This window comes from Oncorhynchus tshawytscha, linkage group LG12, assembly GCF_018296145.1.
Source record: "Oncorhynchus tshawytscha isolate Ot180627B linkage group LG12, Otsh_v2.0, whole genome shotgun sequence".
Classification (NCBI taxonomy): domain Eukaryota; kingdom Metazoa; phylum Chordata; class Actinopteri; order Salmoniformes; family Salmonidae; genus Oncorhynchus; species Oncorhynchus tshawytscha.
In genome coordinates, this window is record NC_056440.1 from 41555539 (window position 1) to 41579278 (window position 23740).

The 23740-nt window shown below is 40.6% G+C and overlaps 1 protein-coding gene across 1 annotated transcript in view; it reads right to left on the minus strand.

The window, feature by feature from the left end:
• LOC112263310 (disabled homolog 2-interacting protein) overlaps positions 1 to 23534 on the minus strand; it is a 124805-nt gene extending 101271 nt beyond the window's left edge. Inside the window, exon 1 of the mRNA XM_024439426.2 lies at positions 23193 to 23534. Coding sequence (XP_024295194.2) covers positions 23193 to 23232 — 40 coding nt within the window. The 5' untranslated portion in view covers positions 23233 to 23534. The remainder of the gene's footprint in view (positions 1 to 23192) is intronic.
• Positions 23535 to 23740: the final 206 nt, after the last annotated feature.

Here is a 23740-nt window from a genome sequence, read left to right on the forward strand (position 1 = left end):
ATCCCACTCATAATGAATATTCAAGTGTGTTGGTTGTCATGTTTCCTTTTTACAATGACAAAAACATACAAAATGACAACATTCAGACGCACACAAACAACTACATCACACCTGCCCGCTCCCACATCTCCAGTGCCACATTACTCTCCGCCACATGTCCTCAAACTGCACCATTTTGTTCCTCTCTGTCGCCCACACACACACTTTCAACATTTGGATAATAAAGCATTTAAAAAAGGCAGTCATTGGTTGTTTTCCAGTTAAGTATACGTTTTTTCCAAGATTATTGACGAGAAAAGTATCGTCTAACCCATCCGGTATCTCACTGCACTCCTATGCCATGTCTTGAAATATGCACAGACGGATTAAAAGTACATTTCCAGTGTAATAGTTCTGACAGCAACTTTAACTCCACCCATAACTTTCAGATGTTTTAACATTCCCAGAAGGCATGGATTATTATAACCTAATGAACAACGGACCTGGTAATCTAATTTATTGCAGGCCTAAGACCTATGGGTTTATCCTTCTGAATGAATGATTATATTGAAGATAGAGTTCCGAGAGCCAATCCGATCCGTTGCCCAACAAAATATCAATTTATTTAGCTTGATTGTTTTAATGACTACAGACAGTAGGCTATTATTATTATTTTCCTGCATGAATTAATTTGTCTGCATGTCTATTCAACATTTGGCTAAAAAGAAACCATGCCATGAATTAAGAATTATATATTTTTATTTTCACAATGCAATGTGACACATTGACAACTCATATCGCTTTAAAAAGAGCCTTCTAATATTAGACAACAAATAAATATACTAAAACAATAATTGAACAGGTGAACAGTAGGCTGTTGGCTTGCCTCCAAGGTCAGTATGGCCTCTTGAAGCCATAGAGGAAATCAACAAGGTTCCACACGCATTCTTTCACAATAGCTGGCCTTATGTTATCTGCAGTTTTAAGCTGCACTGTCCCACTCCATGCTGGATAGCACCCACTCTTTGTTTATGAAGGCTAATGGGCTGTAAGGCACAAGTATCCTATTTTTCGAAAACCGACAGTCCATACGTCAAGTGTAATTGCGCCATTGTATTTACCCAAGTTCTCTCTCAACTCCGGGACCACCCGCCTGCAGATTTTTTTTTTACCCTATGCAGGACTCTAGTGCGAGAGGAGAGAGACTCTTGGATAGAAACGTTCACACTACATAGTCTAATAACTTGGCTAGGTGTGAAAAATCTCCCAATATGTGCCACAGTTTAGAGACTACTGATAGATGTAGTCAGTTGAGTCCTAATATAAAGTGTAGCCTAATGATCAAACAGGGAAAACTTACATTTGTAACTCAATATCACAAAACTGTTTCGCCCAAACGAATGCATCAACCCCTACAAATGTCAATTTTTAATTGAAACTAAAATTAGCTGTAGTGAGAGAGACTCCATATGCTAAAGACAATCAGAAAGAATGTGTGTAACTCTGCATTATAATAACTTATTTTGAACAAAAGCCACAAATGAGTGAGTAACTCAGCCCTATGCTTCTGTTCCTACTTCTGTTGCCTATTTGAGTGGTTGTTTAATATTCCACTGATTCCGTGATCACCAAGCCTCATGCAACCACAAAATGTCGGATAAAGCAATTTCACAACTCCGGCTGTTTTTAATATTTGCCATTTGTTTTCATTAGAACATACTCTCCGGTTTTACTTATTATTTATTTAGTGTTGTTTACACTGTTCCAAAAGGGCAGGAGAATTATATTGTAATCTGACAGCACCTGTTTGTCACGCATCAGTATCTCTTGTGCTTTTGACAATGATTTTACATGAGGCCTAATTCACAAATGCCTAAAATATTTACAGTACCAGTCAAAAGTTGACACACCTACTCATTCCAGGGTTTTTCTTTATTTTGGTTCAATTTCTACATTGTAGAATAATAGTGAAGACATCAAAACTATTCAATAACACATATGGAATCATGTAACCAAAAAAAAAAAGTGTTAAATCAAAATATTTTATATTCTTCAAAGTACCCACCCTTTGCCTACTCTTGGCATTCTCTCAACCAGCTTCATGAGGTAGTCACCTGGAATGCATTTCAATTAAACAGGTGTGCCTTGTTAAAAAGTTAATTTGTGGAAGTTCTTTCCTTCTTTATTATAATTTTAAAAAAATTGAATATGCAAAACACATTTGCAGTGAAGCCGCTCAACGACGGCACCACACCAGTCATCCAACAGACTCGCATTCAGAGTGACACACAGAAGCATCAAGGGCCAACTCCCTGCTAAAGGGCACATCGACAGAACTCCCACAAGGCCAAAGAAACAAATGGCGATGCAAACCCTCCAAGATCCCCCCCACAGTTCCCCATAGCTGTCCCTCAACCATCCGAGACCCCTCCCACAGTCAACCCCCCCCCCAGAAAAAAAGGAAATAATAAAAACACAATTAATTCCATTCCCCACCCCTAAGAATCCCCCAACGCACCAACCAAGAAAATGAACTAATGAGAAAAAAGACAAAAAAGAAACAGAACACAACAACGCAAAAAAAAAAAAAAAAAAAAAAAGGATATCAAGGACAACTAAAATCATAACAGCAAGGCCAACTGTATATGTTTAAGTGCATGTCTGGCACTATTTACATGGCCGTGTATGTGTGTATTTGAATGAGAGTGTACTCATGCATATATACATACAAACACCTGCACGGCATCAGCCTCAGGTGTTTGGGGAGTGATGGAGTGCTACATCAGATGACCTGGCCTCCACAATAACGATGGTTTTGGAAGAGTTGGACCACAGAGTGAAGGAAAAGCATCCAACAAGTGCTCAGCATGTGTGGTAACTCCTTCAAGACTGTTGGGAAAGCATTCCAGGTGAAGCTGGTTAAGAGAATGCCAAGCTGTCATCAATGCAAAGGGTGATTACTTTGAAGAATATAAAATCTAAAATATATTTTGATTGGTTTAACACTTTTGGTTACTACATGATTCCATAGTTCGCATGTCTTCGCTATTATTCTACAATGTAGAAAATATATAATTTTTTACTAAGTAAAACCCTTGTATGAGTAAGGTGTGTCCAAACTTGACTGGTACTGCATATCCACTAGGCTAATAAATAATGTTTCCTTTTGATTATTTAATTAACCTATATCATGTTATCCATTTGGAGCGCATGAAGAAACGATTTGGAGATGAAGGTGAATGACAAAATGTTTTACAATTAAATTTCAATGAACTGAATTGAAATAAGAGCAATAGTGTAAGAATTTCTGTTCCCGCAGTCCCTTTTTTATTTTGCTCTTCACTTGCAGTCGTTTAGTAGCCTAGGCCTACTACAGACTGGTCACGTTATACAGCGCCACATTTTCCTAACGGAAACCCAGAGGTCTTCTTAGGCAATTGTAAAATGCATTTCAGTTTCTTGGAATAAAAAAAATACAATTGTAATCAATTTAATTAAGCCACATTTCAAACAGTATAAACAGCACAACAAATAGAATAATAATTTACAATAAATCCCATTTAGTCTGTTTTAACAAAAAAACTTTTAAAGTCTTCAGTACAGCCAAGATTAAAAACAGTCCAATTCAAATCGCTTTAGCCAACATGTTGCGGTTTATTCATTAATTATTCAAGGATACTTTTGCTATTACCTTTTATAACTAAAATGATTGATTGTATTTAGAGTCTACTAAAGCAATTTAATAAACAATCACATAACAGAATAGCATGTGTTACAATGTATTTATCCGCTCTATAGTAGTTGAGGCTACGGCTGCACCATGTCAATGAAATTAACTTGTTAACTTAGCAGATATCACATGCTTATATGCCCCAGCCCTTTACAATATGAATATGATGGAATACAACAGAATATAATAGACAGGTTATTCTCCCCAAATGGGTATTTGTCATCAGTACGCATGGAGATGCAGATATTCTAGGAAAACATATTTTGAAAGAGAGACCATCTGTAAAAACTGCTGTGGTGTTTGGCAAAACTAGGTTCATTAAAAACCTTGGAATGTGCTCTTTTGGAAAGGATATAGCAATAAAAATGTCTGGCCTGCATTGGCCTCTAGGATTATTTGGAAAAGTAAGCAAGCACCAACAAGCCCTCAAAGATGCCCTATGGTGGTTGAACAAGCATTAATTGCAACAATGGCTCACAGTAAAATACTACGATATCACGCACTCCAATGTGCCATAACGTTCCGCAGCATCTCACAGGCTGTGCTGTGGTATGACGCAACTTTTAAATAAGGACCCACTGCACAAGTAGCTATAGTTGGCTAGGTCAACCAATAGAGTGTTGAGGCCATTCTTTGAGTGCATGCATCCTCCAAAAGATGGAGGGACAGCTTATGGGTTGATCAGAGGAAGGTGATGAGGAAGACAGGCACCTTTCCAAATGCTAGCCAAAAACAACACCACTCCGTTGCAGTGAAATATCCGTGGGTTGGGCTACACAGACAATCCATTCTGGTTCACAGGTGAAGTCTTAACTGATGGTGCGTTCAATGAAACTGGGAACCCGGGGTACAAACGTGCTCCAACTTGGAATTACAAGTCAGAAACTCGGGCATCATCATTGAGCTCAGACTTCTCTGACGTGACAATTTGTCCCAGTCTGAGCTTGTTTTGTTTCCAAATTCTCAGTTGTCTTGAATACACCAAAAGTAATAGGTTTTGGCCATGGTATAATGCATACTTTTTACTAAACAGTAAGTGCTAAATAGTACAAAGTACAATTAGTACACAGAATGCAGTTTAAGTAAGAAGTAGGCAAGCCAGATTTCGGACACGGCCAATGGTTCTCTGGACTGGGAACAGTGAATAACTTTGAGAATTAGGCCTACTGCCTCAAGGTAGAACTACACTGTGCAGACTGTGTTGATGTTTTTTTATTTTTACTCGAAGACAAGTGAAGTGCCAGATTCCTATTAGGCTTCTGACTTCAAAACAGAGGACAAACAATGACATCACTTCATCTCTGTGCATTTTGTTTGTATCAACATTCATGCTTAGTTAAATTCCTTGTGAGATTTCGTCGGCGAGTGTGTAACCCACCTCTACCATCCATCCTATTGACATACGTGCAATCATTAGAGAATAAACTGGATAAGCTCCGTTCGAGACTATATTACAAACGGGACATTAAAAACTGTAATAGCAATGAAATTTATATGGAGAAGTGGCTGAACGACGACAAGGATGATATACAGTTGGCTGGGTTTTCCATACATTGGCAAGAGAGACAGCTACCTCCAGTAAGACAAGGGGTAGTGGTCTGTGTCAATAACAGCTGGTGCGCAAAATCTAATATTAAAGAGGTCGAGGATTTGCTCACCTGAGTATCTCACGATAAGCTGTAGACCACACTATTTACCAAGAGAGTTATCTATATTTTACTTAACTGTCCATTTACCACCACAAGCAGATGCTGGCACAAAGACCGCACTTAACGAGCTTCATACGGCCATAAGCAAACAAGAAAATGCTCATCCAGAGGTGTCGTTCCTAATGGCCGGGGACTTTAATGCAGGAAAACTTAAATCTGTTTTACCTCATTTCTATCAGCATGTCACCAGAGCAAAGAAAGTATATATAGACCACCTTTACTCCATACACAGAGATGGGTACAAAGCTCTCCCTCGTCCTCCATTTGGCAAATCAAACCATAATTCTATCCTCCTGATTCCTGCTAAACAAGGAAAAACTAAAGCAGGAAGTACCAGTGACTCGCTCGATACGGTAGTAGTCAGATAACGCAGATGCTAAGCCACAGGACTGTTTTGCTAGCACCGACTGGAATATGTTCCGGGATTGAGGAGTACACTACATCAGTCACCAGCTTCATCAATAAGTGCATCGATGATCATCCCCAGAGTGACCGTACGTACATACCCCAACCAGAAGCCATGGATTTCAGGCAACATCCGCACTGAGTTAAAAGGCTAGAGCTGCCGCTTTCAAGGAGCAGGACTTTAATCTGGACGCTTATAAGAAATCCCGCTATGCCCTCCGACTAACCATCAAACAAGCAAAAAGTGTCAATACAGGACTAAAATGTAATCCTACTGCACTGGCTCTGCCTCTCGTCGGATGTGGCAGAGCATGCAAACTATTATGGACTACAAAGGGAAGCACAGCCGCGAGCTGCCCAGTGACACAAGCTTACCAGATGAGCTAAATTACTTCTATGCGAGCTTCAAGGCAAGCAATACTGAAGGATGCATTAGAGCACCATCTGTGCCGGACGGCTGTGTGATCATGATCTCTGTAGCCAATGTGTGCAAGACCATTAAACATGCTCGTCACAAGACGGGACACCAGGATGTGTACTCAGAGCATGCGCTGACCAACTGGCATGCGTCTTCACTGACATTTTCAACCTCTCCCTGGCCAAGTCGGCAATACCAACATGTTTCAAGCAGACCACCATAGTCCCTGTGCCCAAGAACACCAAGGTATCCTGCCTAAGTGACTACCGACCCATAGCACCCACGTCTGTAGCCATGAAGTGCTTTGAAAGGGTGGTCACAGCAACACCATCATCCCAGAAACCCTAAACCCACTCAAATTCGTATACTGCCCCAACAGATCCACAGATGACGCAATCTCGATTGCACACCACACTGCCCTTTCACACCTGGACAAAAGGAACACCTACGTGAGAATGCTTGTCATTGACTATAGCTCAGCGTTCAACACCATAGTGCCCTCAAAGCTCATCACTAAGCTGAGGACCGTGGGACTAAACATCTCCCCCTGCAACTGGATCCTGGACTTCCTGACGGGCCGCCCCCAGGTGGTAAGGGTAGGCAACAACATCTGCCAAGCTGATCCTCAACACGGGGTCCCCTCATGGGTGCGTGCTTAGTCCCCTCGTGTACTCCTTGTTCACCCACAAATGTGTGGCCAAGCACAATTCCAACACCATCATTAAGTGTGCCGACGACAACGGCGGTGGGCCTGATCACCAAAAATGATGAAACCACCTAAGAGGGCCGAGGATGCCCCCATTATTTTTGACGGGGCTGCAGTGGAGCAGGTCGAGAGTTCCTTGCCCACATCGCCAAAAAACTATCATGGTCCAAACACACCAAGACAGTCGTGAAGAGGGCACGACAATGCCTATTCCCCCTCAGAAGACTGAAAAGATTTGGCATGGGTCATTAGATCCTCAAAAAGTTCTACAGCTGCACCATCGAGATCATCTTGACTGGTTGCATCATTGCCTGGTATAGCAACTGCTTGGCATCTGACCACAAGGTGCTACAAAGGGTAGTGCGTACGGCACAGTACATCACTGGAGCCAAGCTTCCTGCCATCCAGGACCTCTATACCAGGCGGCATCAGAGAAAGGCCCTAAATATTGCCAAAAAGATTCCAGCCACCCTAGTCATAGACTACCGCACGGCAAGTGGCGCCGGAGTGCCAAGTATAGGTCCAAAAGACTTAACAGCCTTTATCCCCAGGCCATGAGACTGCTGAACAGCTAATCAAATGGCTACTCAGACTATTTGCATTGACTCACCTTTTTTTACACTGCTGCTACTCATTGTTTATTATTTATGCAGTCACTTTACGCCTACATACATGTACATATTACCTAGACTAACCTGTACCCCCGCACATTGACTCGGTACCGGTACCCCTTGTATACATAGCTTCGTTATTGTTATTTTACTGTGTTAGTTAATTCAGTAAATATTTTCTTAACTCTAATTTCTCTTAACTGCATTGTTAGTTAAGGGCTTGTAAATAAGCATTTCACGGTAAGGTCTACACCGGTTGTATTCAGCATGTGAAAAATAAAATTGAGTCTAGAGCTGTGTTCAAATACCCATGCTAACATACTACATAGTATCAGCATATTTGTATACTGTAAAGGAAAGGTATCGTTTCAGTTGAGTGTACTAGAGCTTCGCCTGTCTACCGGAAGTTGATGCAGTTGCTGTGCAACCTCATGCTAGCTTGTTAGCATAGCAAATGACTAGTTAAACATTTAACGATTTCAGTTGTGTTCCTAAATTCTATCTGGAGTACCAGAGTGCGCTCTGGGCGTTCATAAATCCAGAGTTGTCGAATTGTCCGTTCATAAATTCGGAGCATTCAGAGCGCACACTGGACACTTTGGCCGAGGAGTAGGGTTGAGTAGAGCGAGCGTTCAACGACAGTCAAGCACCCAAGCTAACTGGCTAACGTTGGCTAGCTACTTCTAGACACAAATGAGACTGAGAACCTCACTCTTACCATTTTACTCGCCCTAGCAGTGCTGGTTAGTCTGTGTTCATGTTATTTAGAATGCTGGTGACTGTCCCTGTGCTGCTGGCAACTATTTAATTACGCTTTTTTTGCCAACGTTTACTAGCCATATTCAACGTGTGTTGAGCATTCGGAAATTAATCTGTTATCCTGCGCGAGAGTGCTCTGAAATCAAAGTAGATAGCCAGAATGAACAATGTCCATTGAAACGCACAACAACTATACCGCTTAGCTAAGAATGATTTAGTCAATAAACGTTGGGTAGTTAGAAAGCATATAGTTAATAATACTGCCTGGCAAGTTCGATGTATTAGTAGCCAAATAACATTAGGTAGCTAGCTAACATACCGGTACCTACTGCTGTAATGCGATGCGGTTCGTAAGGATAGCGTAGCTAACAAATTGTCAGCCAATAGAACGTGTAACGTAACTTATTTGAAAAGTCATTACATTGCTTAACATTTTCTTAAAATGTTTCATAATTAGTTAAAGCAAAGAATTTGTTTTCCATTTTCTTCGGACTTTGGCTGCATATTTTCCGACATTTTCTTCAAATCTGAAAACATGGTGAAGCCACGCCCGTTTTCACAAGAATTGCCCAATGGGCCCTAAAAGCATGGAAATAGTGTCCACTTCATGTATACGTAGTATTCTGGTGAATTTAGTACGACATCAGGGAACTTTTGGCATACTAACTATATCCATATTGTGACCAATAAGCATACAATATACTCAATTCATTTCACAAATAGTCCGTTATTGCGGTTAATATGAGTATTCGAACACAGCTATGGATTGTGTGTACGCCATTCAGTGGGTGAATTGACAAGACAAAATATTTAAGTGCCTTTGAATGGGTTATGGTTAGGGCTGTTGCGGCGACTGTTTTACCACGACACCGGCAGTCACTAATCACGACCACAGTAAAATTCCAGGTGACCATTGAGTCATGGTAATCTCCTTTTATACACTCTAGACATGCTTTGTTAGTACCCAACTTGCTAATGACCATCAGATTCTAATGGTCTGGTACGCAGGGCTCTATTGTCCCTCTGCTCACTCTGAAATCAAGGCAAATCAACAAAATAAAAATACAAAACTCAGACAATCAAAACAGTACCTGCTTTTAAAACTCACCTCACTGTAATGATCAATTTGAAAAAAAAAAGTCCAAAAGCAAGTTGAAACTGATTGTAAAACATGGTCATTGTCACAATGAAATGGACAGTGCTTTCTAAGGTGATGATTAATACAAAACACCCATACACATATTAGACCTTATACATAAGTATAGGCTTGAGACAAGACAGAATTTTGTAAAATGTTTTATACAGTTATGATTCTGCCTTATACAATACATAGCCTACCACATATTACGCATGGCAGAAAAACAAAAAACTAAAATGATTTAAGATGTCTTTGGTACATAATTGGTCTAGCGGCTAGCCTATTCTCCAAAATTATAAATAAATTAGAGTAATCGTCTTTGAGTGTGGACTGTATTATTATGCATACTGGGTAGACTCATTACCTTATCCTAGGCTCCAAAATGTCTATCCATGAGTCTGGGAGAGAACGTAAAGCCCTAGGCGATGCTGTTGGTTCATTGCTTGTGCAGAGTGGCTTATAGGTAGCCTACAATTATAGTGAATTTGTATTTGATTTTGAGTAGGGAAAGTTTTATATTTTCAGAATGAATTGGGTGGCACATTACCTTTAGCAATACCGAATATCCACCACCATGCGTTTCCATCTCCTATCTCGCCGTTATTCCTTCCTTGGGCGTGCAGAGGCTGGCCGTCAACAGTTTAGTGAAATATGTTTTTTTTTGTAAAATCATGTTACTATCAATGTTCCCGAAAAGATTTCACTTGGTTTCCCAAATTAAGCACTGGGTAGCTCCAGGAACAGGGTTGGAGAGCCCGTGGCATATAGAGTTTGGGTGGAATATCACCTGTCTCCCAGCAAGAGCAAACTCAAACAGTGGTTGATGCATGGAGTGAAATAAGTGTTGTATATTTATTTCTCAGTTGCTCATATTAAGCACAGCTATAAAACTGAAGTAGCCTAGCAGGCTTCACTGAGAAATGGGAGGGGAGGGGATGGAGGGGGGGTAGTGCAACACAATATTAGGAAGTGTTCTTAATGTTTTTTTTGTTTTCCTTTAAGAGGGTGGATCAGCTTAATATTGCAGAAAGAATGTTGCTTCCAATGTAATTGTCTGCATCATTTCCAATCCCCCATATTTTTTTGTATATATATTTTTTATATATATACACATATATACACATATATATATATACACATATATACACACACATACACATACCTATACCTATATAGACATACACTTTTTTTATACCTTTATTATTATTCCCCGCAAACCCTTCCACCGATCCCCCAATTGGAGTAAACTAATAAACACTTCTGCTTCTACCTTCAATCCATACATCTTATACATACTCTACAGACACAGTCTACTTTACAATAGTTCTCTCTGGTTTGTTCTTAGTCATTCCTCTATTTCTGATGTCCATCCAGTTTGATGACTTCTATTTGTAACTATGCTATTTCACAAAAGTTCCCGAACCTATATACATTTTACAGATCCCGTATGTTTTACATTGTTTATCTTGTTATTAGTTCCACCCTTCAGCTCCACTCAACCCCTCCCATCTGTCTCTCAACATCATCCATTTCGGATTTCTACTTGCCATATATTTTTCAACTGTGCTGTGATGCTTCAAACGAATTGAACCTTCCTATTCTCATAGCTTCTACAGATTGTAAATTAAAAATAATATTTTTGCTAAAATAATTATTATATTATTGATTGATTGACTATGGCTTTTCAAATCACCCAGTATTACTATCTGTAGTGCTAGTTCTAGGAAAATGTTGCAATTCTTCAGCCATTCCTGGACCTGTGTCCAAAAATTAGCTACATATGGACAATACCAAAATATGTTTTGTACACTCCATGTATATGGCCAATACTGCAGTAATAAGCTACTGTGTGTACTGTCTAGTGTTTATACATAAAAAATGCTGCACAAATACATGTTCATACTCAAAAACAATTAAGGAAAACAATTATATTTGTAATCTCCCTAACATGCATCCCTTAAAGAATGTTCCAACAACCTCCAGCCCCTAAAAAAATCCCTGCCATGCTGCAAGCAGTTTAGAGGACACATGACGCCTTGACAGGGACATCTTTCAGTTGGTTTGTTTTTTCCCCCCTTCATAAATGCAATTCATGCCCCTGGAGAGGATGGCAATACAGCTGTAATAGGATCAAACCCCTTTGGAATTCTAGCCCTCTTAAACATGTCACATACACTCAGTCACCCACCCCTCAGTCTGGTATGCTCCTTCAAACCCAGTGCTGCTCCCTCCTGCCTGCCCACTGCTGCCGTGAAAGGCTTCTCCGTGAAAAGCCTGGGGGCCCTGAATGCTCCACAACTTTGCTCTTCCAAAAACAAAACTAATCTCTGGAGTTTGATCAAATCATTTGTGTTCCAAAAGCAGTCATCGTTTAAAGCAGAGGCCAGGCCAGAAATATAGACAGAGGTGTTTCATGCCATGCTGCAGAAATTGTCTTCTGGGTGACCTACTTGAGTCTGCATGCTGTTCCAATCTTTTTAGTAGTCGAGTATGGTCAATGTGAGAAATTAGCCTGTAAATCATCCAAAATACATGCAGTAGAGATATACCCTCAGAAAGCCAAACTGTTGGCTTTCAAATCCAAGATGGTTCTACTTGAGACTGATCTTCACCATTACAGTGAAGGATATCGTTATACTCAAATCTAATTAGGCGATACCAAATTAAGGATTATTCTAAACTCCAGTGATCAGTTTATTACTCCACCAAGCTCTGGCCAACGAAAACTTTGCTTGCGCTTCAGTGCAAATTCCAGGCCTTGTGCTCACTCTCCATTGGTTTTCATTCCTTTTTCTCGTGTTAAAACTTTATTTAATTTTTAAAAAAATTGTTAAAAAACAATGAACACCTACAGTACAACATCCAAAAAATCTGAGGACTCCATTTGCCAGGACTAACATTGGGTCTGTCACCTACTGAAGCAGCTAACTTCCCACACCAAATCAGCCTTTACGTCAGAGCCAGACAGAATCAGGCATTATACACAACATTGCATTAAATGTTCCTATATTAATCCTGTGGAACAACCTATTCACAGCACAATCTTTATCTTAAAATCTTCAGATTAACATTGATGGTATTCTAGCTACACTCATCACAGATGGTTGTTTTAGAATGAAAAGATAGTCAAAGCCTTCATCTGGATTAGAAATCTTATCATTAGCATGCTGACGGTGTGTCTACATGTAAAGATTAGGGTTGCAACATTTCTGAAACGTTCCCCAAATTCCCGAGCATATGATGCAAAACTCGTCATACTGGCTGTATGTTACGTTCGTCGATGGAAGGATCGGACCAAGGTGCAGCGTGGTAGGCGTACATTTTAATTTATTAAATGAACACCGGAAAAAGAAAAAAAAAAGTTACGTAACGTCTAGTAGGGCTAAACAGCACAGTACCAAAAACAAGATCCCACAAACTACAGGTGGAAAAAGGCTACCTAAGTATGATCCCCTATCAGAGACAAAGATAGACAGCTGCCTCTGATTGGGAACCATTCCCGGCCAACAAAGAAATAGAATACATAGATTGCCCACCCTAGTCACACCCTGACCTAACCAAATAGAGAATAAAAAGGATCTCTAAGGTCAGGGCGTGACAGTACACCCCGAAGGTGCGGATTCCGGCCGCAAACCTGAACCTATAGGGGAGGGTCCGGGTGGGCATCGTCGCCGCCGGAGGCTCCGGCCCGCGGAGCCTCCGGATCGTCACTGGAGGCTTTGTGCCATGGATTGTAACTGGAGGCTTGGTATGGGGAACAGATTGCCCACCCTAGTTACACTCTGGTCACACTCTGACCTAACCATATAGAGAATTAATAGGATCTAAGGTCAGGGCATGATACTGTATTTGGCGATTAGCTCAGATAAACGTGAAAACATCCCAGGAATCAATAGAACATTGCTCAGATGCACAAAAACAATAACATTCAAAATGGGTGAATTTCCTTTAACTTATCATCTAAGCTACATTTCTAGCTTTCTGTTTGAGCACAGAGAAGATTCTAGGAGTGAGTGAGTTTAGTAATGGATTATTCTAAAACCCAGGGTGGAAAAAGTTTGCGGAAATAATGCCCTGATGGGAGGATAATAAGCAGTGGTGTGCTTTCTCTCTGGAGGCACCTTCTCGAGCCAGTTGGTAGTAAACTGGTAGAGAACTGTGATTCTGAGCCAGTGTACATTGATGAGAGCAGTCAAGAGACACAAAATTCTAAACACACAAATCACTAGATAGGTTGTCAGGTACATACAGCAACCAACCAAATTTGAAAAACATTTAAGAGAAACGCACTTCAACACAGCACAACAGCAAAAAAATAAATGTAAAAAAAACAATCCTCATTCCCCATGGTTTCACTAAAGTTCACGGGCTCTTACAGCCTTGCCACATTTCTGTGGCTTGTTTCAGAGTATTGAAATGTGACTACTGATGGAGGATTATACAAAACATACTGCAAAGAAGAAGTTCACTTTTGGTGACTTATGGGTGGTGAAGTCACAACTTGGCATGATCGAAGAGCAACCTGCTGTCATTTCTATACTGGCATTACAACGGCGGTAAACTAGATTGGAAAACAAAGCATTTAGAAGCCTTGCCGACTCTGGAGTTGTGGTTGGAATGCACAGTACAGCACCTGTGGATTTCACTGCAACGCATGTCCGTCTCCCACAAAGAACACAAAGAAATGAGAACCTTTCGCACTCATGGCCTGAGATTTTTGTTTTTGCAAAAGATCACACGTGAGAAGTGTATGGTTGAGATGAAGGAAAACTTCAGAGGACTTTTTCTAATTTCTCACTTCAAAAGGAAGAGAGAGCGACTTCCTCTGAAAGTTGAATAGTAAATTGGAGCAATCCAAAATGTCCCATGCCATTTCCCCTCCTCTCAACTCAGAGGCAGTCACAGGAGTACCCATGACAAAGTCAAGATTGCTTCTCCGAGTTCTGTCCCTCCCTCTTTCAAGAGTAAAGAAAAGGCATTTTTCTATTCGGGAGCTGTTTGGGTACTGGGTTACAGAAATACTCTCTCCCTCTGTGGCATTCAGGGGAACAAATGCTGCCGGGAGCTACATTCCTGGCTTAGAAGAGCCAATCAGAGGACAGAGTATAGAGTATAGAGTGAGTAGGCCCAAGCTGACCCTGGACCTGAAGTCCCTCTCTAAAGTACCAGTAAAAAGGGGCAATATTTGGACTTCTAAATTATTGATACAATACATTACCAAAAGTATGTGGACACCTGCACCTCATTCTAAAATCATGGGCATTAATATAGAGTTGGTCCCACCTTTGCTGCTATAACAGCCTCCACTCTTCTGCGAAGGCTTTCCACTAGATGTTGGAACATTTCTGCAGGGACTAGTGAGGCAACAAGAGCATTAGTGAGGTTAGGCACTGATGTTGGGCGATTAGACCTGGCTCGCAGTCAGCGTTCCAATTCATCTGAAAGGTTTCGAAGGGGTTGAGGTCAGGGCTCCGTGCAGGCCAGTCAAGTTCTTCCATACCAATCTCGACAAACCATTTCTGTATGGACATCTGTGCACGGGGCATTGTCATGTTGAAACAGAAAAGGGCCTTCCCCATACGGTTGCCACAAAGTTGGAAGCTCAGAACAGTCTAGAATGTCATTGTATGCTGTAGCGTTAAGATTTCCCTTCGCTGAAACTAAGGGTCCTAGCCCAGACCATGAAAAATAGTCCCAGACCATTATTCCTCATCCACCAAACTTTACAGTTGGCACTATGCATTGGGGCAGCTAGCGTTCTTCTGGCATCCACCAAACCCAGATTCGTCTGTCGGACTGCCAGATGGTGAAGCGTGATTCATCACCTCAGAGAACGTGTTTCCACTGATCCAGAGTCCAATGGCGGCAAACAGTTTTTGGGCTGACGTTGCTTCCAAAGGCAGTTTGGAACACGGTAGTGAGTGTTACAACCGAGGACAGACGATTTTTAGGTGCTATGCGCTTCAGTAGTCGGCGGTCCCATTCTGTGAGCTAGTGTGGCCTACCACTTCGCAGCTGAGCCGTTAATGTGAAGTATAAATGTCTAACAGCAACAACAGCACTTACAGTTGACCGGGGCATCTCTAGCAGGGCAGAAATTTGACGAACTGTCTTGTTGGAAAGGTGGTATCCTATGAAGGTGCCTTGTTGAAAGTCACAGAGCTCTTCAGTAAGGCCATTCTACTGCCAATGTCTATGGAGATGGCAGGGCTGTGTGCTCAATTTTATACACCTGTCAACAATGGTTGTGGCTGAAATAGTCTAATCCACTAATTTGAAGGACTGTCCACATACTTTTGTGTATATACACAGTATAGTGTATGTATAATATAACTTAGAAATATAGTTTAACTGTTGAACCCCATCAGAACCCAAAATATAAACTTGTTTTACTCCAATGTTTGTAAGAAGTACATGTAAACAAACACTGTATACCCAGCTAGCACTTAACAGTCTGAGAACCATATGTTTAAGAGTTTTGTGAGAATGTGATTGTCATATGGTTGTTTTGCATACAACCTTCCCATAACTTTCTGGGAATGGTGCAGGATAGTTTATTGGCTTTGGAAGATTCTCAGCACATTTATATATAAGCACAAAATATATATATATTTCTTACTTTAACTGAATGTATCTTAAAAAGGTCTAACATGGTGACATTTCATTTCAATTTTGGCAATGTACTAGTTCAGAGAACATTAAGAAGCAACATTCTTCTGTGGGAATTATAATACTTCAGCATAATGTTTGACAGATTTCCTCTGGGTTCTATTTCAAGTCATGTTCTCAGAACATTAAGAAAATGTTCCTTAAAAACCACAAAAAAACATTAGTAACGTTCTTTGAACGTTATTTAAAAAAAAAATAGATTCCGTTCTCAGTGACAACAAAACTCTGTCCTTTATCTTGTTAAGTGTGTTAAGGTGTACGCTTGGGCAGTATACTAATATATATACACACACACACGCCAGCTGGATATGTTATAACTTAACTGTCTAAAATGTGACAAATGCTCTCTGCAGTTGTGCATTTGGTTTGCTAATTTAGTAGCTAGTTAGCTTCATCCAAAATCAAGTTTTGCTTGGTAACAGCAGAGAATCCCCTCCTAGAGCTAGATCCTTGCTGTTTAATATTTGTTTTGTACGTGCAGCAAACTGCGAGTAGCATCATTTTTTTGATACTTCTCTAACTTTTTGAGCTGTGATGTCTGTCCTGAAAATAGTTTAGGTCAGAGACTGTACAAAATGTTCGCAAAGCGCTCGTTAGCATTCTCTATGGGATTTTTACATCTACTTGTTAGCATTGTTAACCTTTGGATTAGAGGCTGTGGGGTTCAAAAACTGCACCCCTTATGTTCAGTGCCAGTATTACTATCACGACTTCCGCCGAAGTCGGTCCCTCTCCTTGTTCGGGCGGCGTTCGACGGTCGACGTCACCGGTCTTCTAGCCATTGTCACTCCACCTTTCATTTTCCATTTGTTTTGTCTTGTTTTCCTGCACACCTGGTTTACGTCTCATAATTACTATGTGTATTTAGCCCCCTGTTCCCTCCATGTCTGTGTGGGGTATTGCTTATTTGTCAAGATTGGCACACTTCCGGCTGGTTAGCGCCAACTTTTATGTATTACCTGTGTTTTGTGGCAGCCTGTACTTTGTTTGCAGTACTTTGTGCTGCCTTGCTCATTTTGGGCATTTGGTTTTGGTGACACTGTTGCGTTCTGGTCTTACTATTTGCCTCAGTAAAGTGCTTCGTGTTCACTCATCTCTGCTCTCCTGCACCTGACTTCCATGCACCAGCTACACCCACCGTTGACAATTACAGAATATCCCGGTATGGCACAAGGTTGATATGAAGGTATGAGAATATGGATACCACCCAAGCCTATTTAGGTGTGTTGGCCCACTAATTGGCCACTCCTGATCCTAATGAGTGTTTCCATTGAAATGGGGTCTGTTTTAATAAACAAAAATGAACAGCTTTGTAGGAGTTTAAAAAAAACATGGCTTGCTAGCAGAGGACTAATTCCATAGCCAGAGAACAGAATATCACAGGTTTGAATCTCAATGACACCGTGCCAAAATGAAAAAAAAAGAAATGTGTTTGCATGATTAATGCCTAAGCAAATTCATTTCCATTTGTCCCATCTGTGCTTGGAGTTAAAGGGAAAAGTCTACATTTTTCAACTTCATATTCATCGTCTCCAGCCCCATCCCAACATGTGAAAATGCTGCGTTTCTATGTTTTCTTATTCATGCGATTTTTACCAATTGTGAGTAGGCATTGCCTACTAATTGGTTGATGATGTCATTGGAAACATCTTTTTGTACTACAAAACATAGCCATTTTCACATATGTTGATGTTGGGGTGGTACTGGAGATTTTGAATATGAAGTTAAAAAAGTGATGTTTACCTTTAACCCAAACTAAGATAATAAACCTGCTAAGTCTTATTGAAACATTCAGTGAAAGTTAAGAAAAACCTCCAAATAACCTTTACATTATATTCAAAACATTTAATTTCCTTCAAATAACCTATCATTTCTATTCTCAGGACTTTTATAAAACCTCCCAGGAAATAGTTTAGGGAACCTTCCTCAGAACCCCCCTGCAACCTAAAAATGTACATTCCCGGAACTGGAGAAAAGTTCACTTCCATTCTCAGAATGTTTAAAAAAGCATTCAGTTTTACCGGTCGGGAAACTTATGGCTTCGTTCCCAGAACCAATGGCAAACCAGAAACATATGTTCCCACAACTTCCAAGGTACCAAATGTGCTAGCCTCAAATACTGGTTAAAGCGATTGTGATATCATGGATGGTCAGTCCATAGCTCTGTCTATGAATTTGAGAATGGTTATATAATTCCTCCAGGCCCACCCCTCTACGTTTTACCAAAACAGTGATGACACTTTATTGTTTCAACTGTGGCTTGACCCTTTAAAAAGAGGCACAGTCAAATGTATCATTTTTTCACTTACATAAGATTGATAATAATACAGGGCTTTAAAAAAAAATATGCCCTTGTTTTTGGGAAGTTTTTTTTATCCAGTCTCTTGAACAAGGGAGCTTCATGGTCCACAAAGAGGGGTAATTTTTGTAAAATAATCATTTTCTTTCTATGCTGTCACTGCAACTGGTATGTCTGAACTTGTACATTGTTTATTGACTGCAGACAGCAACATTTTCATAAACGTTCACATTTTTAATCCCAGCAATCCACTGGGCTTTAAGTAACTATAGGGCATTATACTTCCAGCCCTGGATCTCTTGAAGACAAAAAAAGCCCAGTAAAACATGTATAATGAGTATAAATAGGAGGGTGAAAAATGACTAAGGACTGGCCTGCATCTCTGGTCTGACGCCGTCGCCTGGTCTACAGCCCATTGCTATAAGTCTATCATTGTCTCTCACTGCATGGTGCACTCCAGTCTATTGGCCTAACAAGCTGTGCGAGACAGAACTTCCTGAGCGGAGGACTATAGAAACAGAGAAGATTGGGCAGAGGATTTATACAGCTGCTTTTTTACAGACAAAGACACTTGTGTGCAGCATGTGAGGTCAGCAAATTGCCCTGACGTATGACGGCTAGCTGAGCCCTCGCCGAAGGAATTCGAACTTCAAATGTCACAAGCCCACATGCTTTTACATGTTAATATGTCAAAGATGGAGCACGAGCTCTATAGTATAAAAGGATGTTTGTTTACCCCCCCGTCCGTCCGTCCATCCGTCTTCGAAAGCTCAACAGTCCAACAGGTCAAATATTTCACACCAAGGGCAATATTTTGTCAAACCTTGTAGTATAATTTAGTCAAACTTTATATTTGACAACTAAAATCAGTTAGTCCGCTCTAATACAACTGCGCTGAAGAGAACCCTTATCATTACTGCAAACATTTCATAGAAAATTAAAATCTCTCGAATCACTCCCTTGCCTTCAAGGTGAATTGAAGTGCCAAAGTAAAACCACAGAAGCACATAGCATGAGCAACGACAGCTTAGACTTGTTACTTGATTCAAAGACAAGCCGAAGAATGACGATAAAAATGAGAAGTGGCAGCCTCATCTTTTCACCTTCGTAACATGGGAAGAGCAGATGTCAGCTAGCCTTCATGTCAAACATGCTTTCACAACAGTACAGGATAAACCACGTGGATTTAGAAACACAAAATATACCATCGCAAAATATAGACTAAAAACAGGTTCAAATGTAACATCTGTCAGTTTAAAGCTAGATACGTAATGCATCTACGCAGTTCAACTCCCACAAAGTTGAGTCAAAAAGAAGTGCACCATTGTTCAGTCAGTCAGTCATCCCATTAAATTCAAGCGGTTTTCTTTTCAAGAGGGCGAAAATGGACTGGAACCCAATAAAATGTCATCCACAATCCTCATCTTTTTTTTACACTATATTTCAGAGCTTGCTGGGATTCACTGCCATTTTTAACTCAAAGGGCATTAGCAAGCCGTACCATGTTTTTTGAGGGCATTGTAATTGATACAACATGCAAATAGTTTTTGTACCAAATAGAAATCTATGTGTTTTTGGTCACTGGAATAATTGTTCAATCTGGAGGGAGGACTCATCCCGAGCAGACATTTCCTTCCATGTAAGAGGGGATAAAAACTTGTTAACTTGCATTAAAAAAAAAGTTAAAACATGGGAGATTTTTGTAAGCCGCCATACAACACATTACAATTTTATACTTTTTTGATTATGTTTGCAATACGCCTGAGTGGTTAGGTTCTTTGGTTTTCGTCTTGTAAGACATCCTGTATCTAAATGTTGGCAGTGAACATGACAACTTTGGTTACTAGGGAGACATCTAAATGACAAGATGAACAACAGATGGGACCCAAGTGTAATGCCACTGAGGTATGTACATCTGTTCTTTCTCCCCAACAGTACCCTCTGCGGGGCCGGTAAACAACCGTATGCATCCTGTTTTCAGGGGAAATTAAAGAGAGCCTGTGACGCAACTTCCGCTTTTGGACGTTAACAAGACGACACACCGTCTTAACTCCTCCTCCACATTTACTGGATCGGTTCAACTGTGCAGAAGAGAACCTCTCCCAAAAATGTGTTAGGCTTCCCCAACAATAGTTAAGATCCAGATCCTCAGCTGCACCATCGAGAGCATCCTGACCGGTTGCATCACCGCCTGGTATGGCAACTGCTCGGCATCTGACTGCAAGGCACTACAGAGGGTAGTGCGTACAGCCCCGTATATCACCAGGGCCAAGCTTCCTGACATCCAGGACCGATATAATAGGTGGGGTCAGAGGAAAGCCCAACAAATTGTCAGACACTCCAATCAACCAAGCCATAGACTGATTTCTCTGCTACCACACGGCAAGTAGTACCAGAGCGCCAAGTCTAGGACCAAAAGGCTCCTACCCTCAACAGTTTCTACCCCCAATCCATAAGACTGCTGAACAATAAAATCTAAATGGCCACCGGACTATTACATTGACACCCCCCTCCATTTGTTTTGTACACTGCTGCTACTCGCTGTTTATTATCTATGCATAGTCACTTCACCCCTACCTACATGTTCAAATTACCTCAACTAACCTGCACATTGACTCGGTACCGGTACTCCCTGTGTATAGCCTCGTTATTGTTATTTTTTGTGTGTTGTTTTTTTACTTTAGATTATTTGGTAAATATTTCCTTAACCAACAGTGCAGTTCAAGAAGAGTTAAGGGCTTGTGAGTAAGCATTTCACGGTAAGGTGAAATTGTGTATTTCGCGCATGTGACAAATAAAGTTTGATATCATCTCTCAAACTAAAATAACAAATTCATCATAGGCTATTGTAGAGCTCGACAATATGGACAGATTGCCGCGATAATGATAAACAGAACAACATGTTTATAACGTTAATGTACACCTTTGTTTTTATTACCCTTTAAACGACTTACATTTAATGGTTGTAGCCATCAATTGTACCATTTTAACAATCACTCAATATTAATTAAGTAATATTATTAGCAAACTTATTTAATTTCAAACTTCCCATTTCTGTAGTATAGGCTATTTATCGTAAAGAACAATATCAGCAAAATGCCTGCGATAAGTGATTGGTATCGATAATTTTCGCTTTATTGTCCCATCTCTAGGCAATCGTCAACTCGTCATTGCAACACAGCATTAAAATGTTGACTCTAATTTCATGCTAAAGCAGATTGTCAATTTTGATATGTCATCAGGATTATGCTAACTCCTTGTGGTACATCTAGGGCTAATGCAGGCTGTCTGGAGCATGTAATCCCTTACAGTGTTAACAAAACAAATAGTTCTGGATACTTTAGAGAACGATGAGATAGCATTATGTAAAAATTGACTGTTGATATCGATATTTCACATTTGAGGAGGAATTTATGATTGTGTTTTTCAGCCATAGTAGTCATCAAAAAGGCCCATACGAGTATCTTTCTAGACTGTTCGCAAGGATATTCTCGTACTGACAGTGACTCCTGCAAGTGCTAATAAAATGAATTATTCATCACACCACAACATTGCATGCTCGTGAAGCTAGAAATGCAAAAATATGCATTCACATTAACCATGGGGCATGTTAAATAGAAAAATAGGCTGATGTCTCCCAAACTCATTCAAACGCTAACGTACTAAAGAACAGTATAAGAAAATGTGTTGATCAGATCAGGGAACTGACATGAATTCATTGGCAGTCACACAAAAAAAGCTTACCTGGCAGTCATGAACAAAGAGGTGTCTAGATTACTGGTGCATCAAGGGTTGTTTGGAACCCAGACAATGTTTACACTAGAGGAAGACCGTCTGAGCATCAGGATGGATGGCTATTCTAACCCATACTAGAGTGTGTACTGTAGATAGACAATTACTTCAAATTGGATGAAGCAGATAGTTGTGGGATTTTAATATTTCCAAGGAAGGTTGGGCCAAACAGTGGTTTTGGTATGGTATTCTCGTGACAACTGTTTGTGGCACAGAGCCCGGCTAATAAAACGGAATAAATCCAAGTCAGCCAAGTGTGGCTCTGGAAATATTCTAACCTGGACTCATGTTGGAACTAAAGCCACACTAAGTTGATCGGTATTTAATACAAAGTAGTATTTATCCTCAACCGTTCATTGAACAGTTGTTCTCCTGAAAATGTTATACATGTACAAGCTTTCAAGCCAAACAATTACTTCTCCCTTCTCAAAAATGCAACGACTCCTACACGTCCTCACACTTGAAACGGTGCTGCGCACTTTACACAATATTCATGCTATTCTTTAGAAGACGCATAACCAGATTTGTATGGGTCATTCAGCCCACAGAGTACAGAGTGGAAATCCAGTTAAACACAGATTGCTTGAATTTATTCTGAGACAGAATAATATTTATATGAATCTCTTGTTACAGACAGCATTATAAGCAAAAAGTGTCCACTCACTTTTTTTTGACTAAAGCATTCACATGGACTAAGAATTATTCCTAGTAATATCAAACATCCTCTTGATTACAGTATTAGTAACCCCCCGGCATCTGCTCTGTCTACTCGAACAAAACATTTGATTCATAGGAATTCCACATGCAATCTGCATCAACAGCAAACAACCCCACTTCACTAGAACTCCAATCTGGAAATGAGTGAAAATGAAGCACAAAGAGAACAGCCGATCTTGCTGATCTCAAAGCTCCCATTGCCACGGGGACAGAAGCAGAACTCAACAGGTTGTCTGCTTGATTTAACAAGTTGCCCTTACCATTGTAGCTCCCCAGTTCGGCCGCGTTGTCCAACTCCATAACTTCAAAGCACCGAATGAGGCATGCTCCTCTCTGCCAATTGTGTTTGTGTGCTTGCGGATGTAGAATCGAGTGAGGCACTGAAACCTAGCCTCGTCTCACGCCTACCAGAGTGAGTAGCGATGCCTGGTTTTGCAGGGGCTGCTGTGCTACATCTGGCAGCCTTTCCAAGTCTATGATTAAGTTGGGCTCAACATAGGGCCTCACTGCCAGGTCTCGCTCCTCAACTCTTAAAGACACAGCACATTTTTTAATAATCTGCCTTTCACCAGATGGTCACTTAACAAGTTCAGAATCCCTCTCACTTCAGTTCTGAGATCCTGACCAATGGCCATCGACAACCAGATCCTCCACTACACGAACACGTGGTGTTGCGGCAGCACAGCTAAGGGCGCTACTGAGCAAAAACAAGCAGTAGCAGGCAAATTGATGGATTAGATCAATTAATTTCCATTTTGAGTCCTGTGGTCACGGTTAGCCATTATTACAGCGTACTGCGAAAGAATTA